We start from the raw sequence: 10,000 nt of genomic DNA on the forward strand, positions 1-10,000 counted from the left end.
TATTATTATTATTATTATTAAGTCTGATCTTGATAAATTGTTTTATTTTTAATGATGAAGGTTTTTTATTGGACAACTTTCCCCTCTGATTAAAACAGAGGTGTTTCTCAGGACGTGTGTCTCTCTGTATTCTGTCTTTATTTTCTTCATGGTCTGGAAGTTAAAGGAGGACGACGTATAATATTTAACATTCGTTTTTCTATAGGTCAAAATCCGGACGTGCAGCATGAAGCTACAGACGAGCGAGAGGACGGGGTTCACACTGTGTCTGGATAAAGACTCGCGCAGAACCTTCCATGGAGTTCAGAGGTCAGAGGTCACTCTGTGTCTTCACAGATCTTTCTCTTTTTCCCCTGAGTGTCATTAAATATTTTATAAAATGATGATAAAAGATAACGATGAAAAAATAGTTAGTATGGTTTTGTATCTTATGTCAAATTGTTGTGAAATCAAATTGATGCTTTTTAGAGAAAAATGGAAGAATATTGCTGAGAAACCTTTTCAGAGACGTTTTTGGACTTTTTATCATTTACAGCGTGGAGATCGAGCCGTGTAAAGATCCTGGATATTACATTCAAAAGTCCATGAGGTCAAAGTTCACGACAGAAGAGGACCCTGACTCAGGACTGAGCAAGTTCATGAATCGAGGACTTTCTCTTTCTATAAACACCTTCTCAGGCATCATTTCCTGACAGAAAAACAAAAATGGAAGGAGTAATGCACTTTGGTGACACTGAGCTAACTGCTAACTGCTAACTATAGTGACCTTTGTTCTGTGTGGTTATATTTAACTTTCTGTTCACATCACGTATGATATGAAGGTCACAGAGTTCCATGCTGCTAAACACACACACACACACACACACACACACACACACACACACACCTCAGCATGTGTGTGAGGAGGTGTGAGGTTAACAACCACCACTATAAGAGTAACTTCCTCTTCCCTTCTCAGAAAACATTTTCTGGATGGAGCAGGCTGGTGTTAACATGTAGAAAACTGCTAACTAGTGCTACTTAGCAACATGCTAACACACTCCTTCGATAGTCCTGTAGAGTTTTAATACACAAATAAACATGTCAGCAATTGAAGGTTAAAGGTCAGCTTCACAGATCTGGTGCTGTTTTTCAGTTGCTACACCAAGCAGTTGTCTGTACAGTAAACATCTAGTTAGCTTGGTAGATAGCTACATGTACTCTATTTAATAAGACAGAAAGTACAATACGGTATTAAATGAAATAGATAGCGCTAAACCAAGATCAAGCATAAATGTTAGCTTCAGTGATTAACGTATAATGATTAGAGATTTTATTGCTCAACACTACCAGTGTGACAATCAGCTAATCTGCTGAAAGCATTAGCGTACTAAATAGAACATATTAAATACCATGTTTGCTAACTGTTTAGTGTGCTAAATAACAACTCTGCTATCTAGCTAGCATAATAATTAGCTAGCAGTATAGAAAATCAGTGCAACAAGACAATCAAATATTATTGGGAAAAAAAAGGGAACTGCACCCCAAAAGACAACAAAGGATTCTGGGTAATTTCTTGTAGTCTCCATTGATGCCTTTAAAATGGCCAAGGGGACTTAACTAAGGGGACTTAACCAAGGGGACTTAACTAAGGGGACTTAACCAAGGGGAAGTGGAGTAATCATTAAAAACAGCACATGAAGGGGAATTGTTGAAAATGATAAATAGTCTAGAAACACGTTACACTAGTGCAGTGAATTTTTTATTTTATTTATAAACTTTTTTCAAATCATGACCGATTTGAGTTTCTAGCACACTAGTTAACTGTAAAGGCAGAAACCGTTCAATTGTGTGAATATTTGTATGATTGACAATTAACTGAATTTTAATGTTTGTGTCCCCTGATGTTAACAATTAAAGTAGATATGTATGTAAGATGTATGTGTAAAAACTTTCATTTAGGATTTATGAAAAATATACAATTTAAAAAGATTTATTTATCCCTGTTTGATTTATTCTATTCAATACACTGCAGCCTGTCATTGGTCATCATTGTGACTCTGGTCATCATTGTGTAGAGTCACTTCCAAAATATTAGATTTTCTTTATATTGAATAGTGATCTCTCTATCTATCTATCTATCTATCTATCTATCTATCTATCTATCTATCTATCTATCTATCTATCTGTCTATCTATCTATCTATCTATCTATCTATCTATCTATCTATCTATCTATCTATCTATCTACATATCTATCTGTCTGTCTATCTATCTATCTATCTATCTATCTATCTATCTATCTATCTATCTATATATCTACATATCTATCTATCTATCTATCTATCTATCTATCTATCTATCTATCTATCTATCTATCTATCTACATATCTATCTGTCTATCTATCTATCTATCTATCTATCTATCTATCTATCTATCTATCTATCTATCTATCTATCTACATATCTATCTGTCTATCTATCTATCTATCTATCTATCTGTCTGTCTGTCTGTCTGTCTGTCTATCTATCTATCTATAAACCCGATTCCAAAAAGGTTGGGACACAAACGTATATTTTATTCACAATATAATACAGATAACATATCAAATGTTGAAAGTGAGACATTTTGAAATTTCATGCTAAATATTGGCTCATTTTGGGTTTCATGAGAGCTACACAATCCAAAAAAGTTGGGACACGTAGCAATAAGAGGCCGGAAAAGTTACATGTACGTATAAGGAACAGCTGGAGGACCAATTTGTAAATTATTTGGTCAATTAGGAACATGACTGGGTATAAAAAGAGCCTGTCAGTGTGGCCGTGTCTCTCAGACGTCAGGATGGACAGAGGATCACCGATTCCCCCGATGCTGTGGTGAAAAATAGTGGAGCAAAATCAGAAAGGAGTTTCTCAGAGAAGAATTGCAAAGAGTTTGACGTTCTCATCATCTACAGTGTATAATATCATCCAAAGGTTCAGAGAATCTGGAACAATCTCTGTGTGTAAGGGTCAAGGTCGGAGAACCGTACTGGTGCCCGTGATCTTCTGGCCCTGAGACGTCACTGCATCACATACAGGAATGTTACTGTAATGGAAACCACAACATGGGCTCAGGAATACTTCCAGAAAACATTGTCAGTGAACACAATCCACCGAGCCATTCGCCGTCCGGCTAAAACTCTATAGGTCAAAAAAGAAGCCGTATCTAAACATGATCCAGAAGCGCAGGCGTTTTCTCTGGGCCAAGGATCATTTAACATGGACTGTGGCAAAGTGGAAACTGTTCTGTGGTCAGACGAATCAAAATGTGAACTTCTGTTTTTGGAAAACTGGACGTCATGTCATCTGGACTACAGAGGACAAGGACAACCCACGTTGTTATCAGTGCTCAGTTCAGAAGCCTGCATCTCTGATGGTATGGGGTTACATGAGTGTGTGTGGCATGGGCAGCTTACACATCTGGAAAGGCACCATCAATGCTGAAAGGTAGATCCAAGTTCTAGAACAACATACGCTTCCATCCAGACGTCGTCTCTTTCAGTCTGTCTCTCTGTCTGTTTCTGTCTGTCTGTCAATCTCAACTAAATGATGTGTGTAAATGTGATTTCCTGTCTAAATGAATCCCATGTAGATTTATACTCATGACTCACACACACCTCCACCTGTTTATTAGGTCACTGTCACAAAACCACTGTTGTCATAGCAATTCATTTATAGCTGAAGTTATAAACAAGAAGAAGATAAAAATATTAAAAAAAAAAAAAGAAATGGCTGAAAGTTTAAACAAAGTGAAGAGCGACATCTGCTGGACAAACACACACACACACACACACACACACACACACACACGCACACAAAAAATGTAAATGCTTTCAAGTTTGTAAATGTTTCACACACACACACTGCTGTAACTGCTGCAAAAATGTTCACTAAATATGTAATAAGTCCCAGCTACCAAACAACAACGTTAAAATACAGTGTCAAACACACCACAAACACACACCACAAACACACACCACAAACACACCACAAACACACACCACAAACACACACCACAAACACACACCACAAACACACCACAAACACACACCACAAACACACACCACAAACACACCACAAACACACACCACAAACACACACCACAAACACACCACAAACACACACCACAAACACACACCACAAACACACCACAAACACACCACAAACACACACCACAAACACACACCACAAACACACACCACAAACACACCACAAACACACACCACAAACACACACCACAAACACACCACAAACACACAACACAAACACACCACAAACACACACCACAAACACACACCACAAACACACACCACAAACACACACCACAAACACACTACAAACACACACCACAAACACACCACAAACACACCACAAACACACACCACAAACACACACCACAAACACACCACAAACACACACCACAAACACACCACAAACACACCACAAACACACACCACAAACACACCACAAACACACCACAAACACACACCACAAACACACACCACAAACACACCACAAACACACACCACAAACACACAACACAAACACAACACAAACACACACCACAAACACACCACAAACACACACCACAAACACACCACAAACACACCACAAACACACCACAAACACACACCACAAACACACACCACAAACACACACCACAAACACACCACAAACACACACCACAAACACACCACAAACACAACACAAACACACACCACAAACACACCACAAACACACACCACAAACACACCACAAACACACCACAAACACACACCACAAACACACCACAAACACACCACAAACACACCACAAACACACCACAAACACACACCACAAACACACCACAAACACACACCACAAACACACCACAAACACACCACAAACACACCACAAACACACACCACAAACACACACCACAAATACAACACAAACACACCACAAACACACCACAAACACAACACAAACACACCACAAACACACCACAAACACACACCACAAACACACCACAAACACACACCACAAACACACCACAAACACACCACAAACACACACCACAAACACACCACAAACACACACCACAAACACACCACAAACACACACCACAAACACACCACAAACACACACCACAAACACACACCACAAACACACACCACAAACACACCACAAACACACACCACAAACACACCACAAACACACACCACAAACACACCACAAACACACACCACAAACACACCACAAACACACACCACAAACACACCACAAACACACACCACAAACACACCACAAACACACACCACAAACACACCACAAACACACACCACAACACACACCACAAACACACACCACAACACACACCACAAACACACACCACAACACACACCACAAACACACACCACAAACACACCACAAACACACACCACAACACACACCACAAACACACACCACATAATAATAATAATAATAATAATAATAATAATAATAATAAATAAATAAACTTGCTTTATTTGAGCTCTGTTCATTTAAAACAAGAAATGTGTTTTTGTGCAAGAATTTTGTCTGATATTAAAATGATTAAGCTTTAATAACTTTAACCATTTCAGAAAGTCCAGAGATCTGTTTTAAAGATTTACTCCATTTTATAAGGTTTAATACATGAAAGTTGTCTCTAATGTTAGATTTTAACAATTTAACCTTTATTTTAAATGGAGTTAAAGGATTAAACTTGAATGAGACTTTAATGTCAGTAAACTAATGTAACCGCTAGAGGGAGACATCGTCCGTCCTTATACAGTCTTACATTTATTATATTAAGTAATCAACTGCACAAAATGTATTTCAATACAATTGTTTATATAAAGAATAAACCGTTTTAAACGATTTTCAGCGTTTTCTCAACCGAACCCGCAGTAACCTGTGATCGGCACTTATTATCAACCAATCGTCAGCGGCCAAACGCTTGCACGGACCAATCAAAGCAGTGTGGGCGGGATTACCAGTGGCGCCAAAGAGGCGTGAAGAAAGATGGGAATCTGGAATAAAGAGGTTGGGGGTGTGGGAGGGATAAAGGGGCGGAGCCACGGTATAACGGATCAGCCTGGTTATGATGGAGTGGGCGGGGCTGATATAAAAGGGGCGGTGCTGTGTTCGGTTGAGGCGACAGAAGCATCACTCTGAGGGGAGAAACAAGGAGAAAACACTGACCGACTTTCGGGAGACGCTGCAGCCTTAAACTGGACACGAACTCAGCCATCGCTTCATATACAGAGCTCTCGTCTCCAGCTGCCCTTTGTGAGTCAGGGATTTTACACAATGATATTTATACACTGGATAAACGGCTGGGATTAGTGAGGGGGGGCTGTGGGGGGGGATGATGGGGATCCTGAGGCGAACTGAACACGCTATAGCACTTTATTTTACTCCGCTCCTTTTGTGCAGTAAAGTCTTCTAGCCATTCAGTGCCATTTATTTACCCGTGTGTGTGTGTGTGTGTGTGTGTGTGTGTGTGTGTGTGTGTGTATATAGGTGTATATATGACGTATCCGTACCGTTAGACCCGTAACTTAATTCATCCTCTCGGCCAACGCCAAGTCTGCAGCTAGCTGATAAAGTGGGCGTGGTTTCCGTCTCCACCCGCTTTATGACGCCAAATCCCACCGCAGGAGCGTTAGATTGACACTTTGTTCGTTCTCGCGAGTGACGCCGCTGATTGGTCGAATCAGTGGAATGCGCGTGAGGATGAACTCCTAGCCAGTCGTGGCGTAGTAGGCGGGAAAATGTGAGCCAATCACAGCGCAGCGTACTGGTGGCTAACGGTGTCGTCCAGAAATGCCGCATTCACTGAAGTTACAAAGGATTTTATATAAATAAATTAACAGATCGTTAACAACTTATTTAATTCTAAAATAATTTATACCTTGTTCTGTTGTGTGGGTTTGTGTATGTAGTGTTTATTATAATTTAACATTTTTTGGCCTCGAAATCGCCGAATGAGGGTTAAATCCCAAATGACGCCTTATACAGGTGTCCTACACAGGGCACAGGTGTGTGTATAGGTGTGTGTGTGTATAGGTGTGTGTGTGTATAGGTGTGTGTGTGTGTATAGGTGTGTGTGTGTATAGGTGTGTGTGTGTATAGGTGTGTGTGTGTATAGGTGTGTGTGTGTATAGGTGTGTGTGTGTATATAGGTGTGTGTGTGTATAGGTGTGTGTGTGTATAGGTGTGTGTGTGTATAGGTGTGTGTGTATAGGTGTGTGTGTGTGTGTGTATAGGAGTGTGTGTGTGTATAGGTGTGTGTGTGTGTATAGGTGTGTGTGTGTGTATAGGTGTGTGTGTGTGTGTATAGGAGTGTGTGTGTGTGTATAGGAGTGTGTGTGTGTATAGGAGTGTGTGTGTGTATAGGAGTGTGTGTGTGTGTATAGGAGTGTGTGTGTGTATAGGAGTGTGTGTGTGTGTATAGGAGTGTGTGTGTGTGTGTATAGGAGTGTGTGTGTGTGTGTATAGGAGTGTGTGTGTATAGGTGTCCTGCACAGATGTGTATAGGTGTGTGTATAGGTGTCCTACACAGGGCACAGGTGTGTGTATAGGGGTGTGTGTGTATAGGAGTGTGTGTGTATAGGAGTGTGTGTATAGGAGTGTGTATAGGTGTCCTACACAGGGTACAGGTGTGTGTATGGGTGTGTGTATAGGTGTCCTACACAGGGCACAGGTGTGTGTATAGGAGTGTGTGTATAGGAGTGTGTGTATAGGAGTGTGTATAGGTGTCCTGCACAGATGTGTATAGGTGTGTGTATAGGTGTCCTACACAGGGCACAGGTGTGTGTATAGGAGTGTGTGTGTATAGGAGTGTGTGTGTATAGGAGTGTGTATAGGTGTCCTGCATAGGTGTGTGTATAGGTGTCCTACACAGGGCACAGGTGTGTGTATGGGAGTGTGTATAGGAGTCCTACACAGGGTACAGGTGTGTGTATGGGTGTGTGTATAGGTGTCCTACACAGGGCACAGGCATGTGTATAGGCGTGTGTATAGGTGTCCTACACAGGGCACAGGTGTGTGTATAGGTGTCCTACACAGGGTACAGGTGTGTATAGGTGTGTGTATAGGTGTCCTACACAGGGCACAGGTGTGTGTATAGGAGTGTGTGTATAGGAGTGTGTGTATAGGAGTGTGTGTATAGGAGTGTGTATAGGTGTCCTGCACAGGTGTGTATAGGTGTGTGTATAGGTGTCCTACACAGGGCACAGGTGTGTGTATAGGAGTGTGTGTGTATTGGAGTGTGTGTGTATTGGAGTGTGTGTGTATTGGAGTGTGTGTGTATAGGAGTGTGTGTATAGGAGTGTGTATAGGTGTCCTGCATAGGTGTGTGTATAGGTGTCCTACACAGGGCACAGGTGTGTGTATGGGAGTGTGTATAGGAGTCCTGCACAGGTGTGTATAGGTGTGTGTATAGGTGTCCTACACAGGGCACAGGTGTGTGTATGGGTGTGTATATAGGTGTCCTACACAGGGTACAGGTGTGTGTATGGGTGTGTGTATAGGTGTCCTACACAGGGCACAGGCATGTGTATAGGCGTGTGTATAGGTGTCCTACACAGGGCACAGGTGTGTGTATAGGTGTCCTACACAGGGTACAGGTGTGTATAGGTGTGTGTATAGGTGTCCTACACAGGGCACAGGTGTGTGTATAGGTGTCCTACACAGGGTACAGGTGTGTATAGGTGTGTGTATATAGGTGTCCTACACAGGGCACAGGTGTGTGTATAGGTGTCCTACACAGGGCACAGGTGTTTGTATAGGTGTGTGTATAGGTGTCCTACACAGGGCACAGGTGTGTGTATAGGTGTGTGTATAGGTGTCCTACACAGGGTACAGGTGTGTGTATAGGTGTGTGTATAGGTGTCCTACACAGGGCACAGGTGTCCTACACAGGGCACAGGTGTCCTACACAGGGCACAGGTGTCCTACACAGGGCACAGGTGTCCTACACAGGGCACAGGTGTCCTACACAGGGCACAGGTGTCCTACACAGGGCACAGGTGTCCTACACAGGGCACAGGTGTCCTACACAGGGCACAGGTGTCCTACACAGGGCACAGGTGTCCTACACAGGGCACAGGTGTCCTACACAGGGCACAGGTGTCCTACACAGGGCACAGGTGTCCTACACAGGGCACAGGTGTCCTACACAGGGCACAGGTGTCCTACACAGGGCACAGGTGTCCTACACAGGGCACAGGTGTCCTACACAGGGCACAGGTGTCCTACACAGGGCACAGGTGTCCTACACAGGGCACAGGTGTCCTACACAGGGCACAGGTGTCCTACACAGGGCACAGGTGTCCTACACAGGGCACAGGTGTCCTACACAGGGCACAGGTGTCCTACACAGGGCACAGGTGTCCTACACAGGGCACAGGTGTGTATAGGTGTGTGTGTATAGGTGTGTGTATAGGTGTCCTACATAGGGCACAGGTGTGTATAGGTGTCATACATAGGGCATAGGGGTGTGTATAGGTGTGTGTATAGGTGTCCTACATAGGGCATAGGGGTGTGTATAGGTGTGTGTATAGGTGTCCTACACAGGGCACATGTGTGTATAGGTGTCCTACACAGGGCACATGTGTGTGTGTGTGTGTAGGTGCCCTACACAGGGCACATGTGTGTGTATAGGTGTCCTACATAGGGCACATGTGTGTGTGTAGGTGTCCTACATAGGGCACATGTGTGTGTGTAGGTGTCCTACATAGGGCACGTGTGTGTGTGTGTGTAGGTGTCCTACATAGGGCACGTGTGTGTGTGTGTGTAGGTGTCCTGCATAGGGCACATGTGTGTGTGTGTGTAGGTGTCCTGCATAGGGCACATGTGTGTGTGTGTGTGTGTAGGTGTCCTACATAGGGCACGTGTGTGTGTGTAGGTGTCCTACATAGGGCACATGTGTGTGTGTAGGTGTCCTACATAGGGCACGTGTGTGTGTAGGTGTC

At 42.9% G+C, this 10,000-nt stretch overlaps 2 protein-coding genes across 6 annotated transcripts in view; both read left to right on the forward strand.

Moving 5' to 3' along the window:
- The window catches only part of LOC132845069 (phosphoinositide 3-kinase regulatory subunit 6), a 13,658-nt gene extending 11,687 nt beyond the window's left edge, over positions 1-1,971 (forward strand). For 2 of the 3 annotated variants that reach the window (XM_060869095.1, XM_060869096.1), the window contains exons 19-20: positions 204-309; positions 536-1,971. In XM_060869095.1, coding sequence (XP_060725078.1) covers positions 204-309; positions 536-692 — 263 coding nt within the window. In that variant the 3' untranslated portion in view covers positions 693-1,971. The remainder of the gene's footprint in view (positions 1-203; positions 310-535) is intronic. The other variant, XM_060869097.1, reaches the window with a different exon arrangement.
- Positions 1,972-6,167: 4,196 nt separating this feature from the next.
- Positions 6,168-10,000, forward strand: part of LOC132845065 (myosin-10) — a 41,061-nt gene continuing 37,228 nt past the window's right edge. For all 3 annotated transcript variants that reach the window (XM_060869085.1, XM_060869086.1, XM_060869087.1), the window contains exon 1: positions 6,168-6,311. The gene's annotated coding sequence lies outside the window, so the exon portion shown is untranslated. The remainder of the gene's footprint in view (positions 6,312-10,000) is intronic.

This window comes from Tachysurus vachellii, chromosome 4, assembly GCF_030014155.1.
Source record: "Tachysurus vachellii isolate PV-2020 chromosome 4, HZAU_Pvac_v1, whole genome shotgun sequence".
Taxonomy (NCBI): Eukaryota; Metazoa; Chordata; class Actinopteri; order Siluriformes; family Bagridae; genus Tachysurus; species Tachysurus vachellii.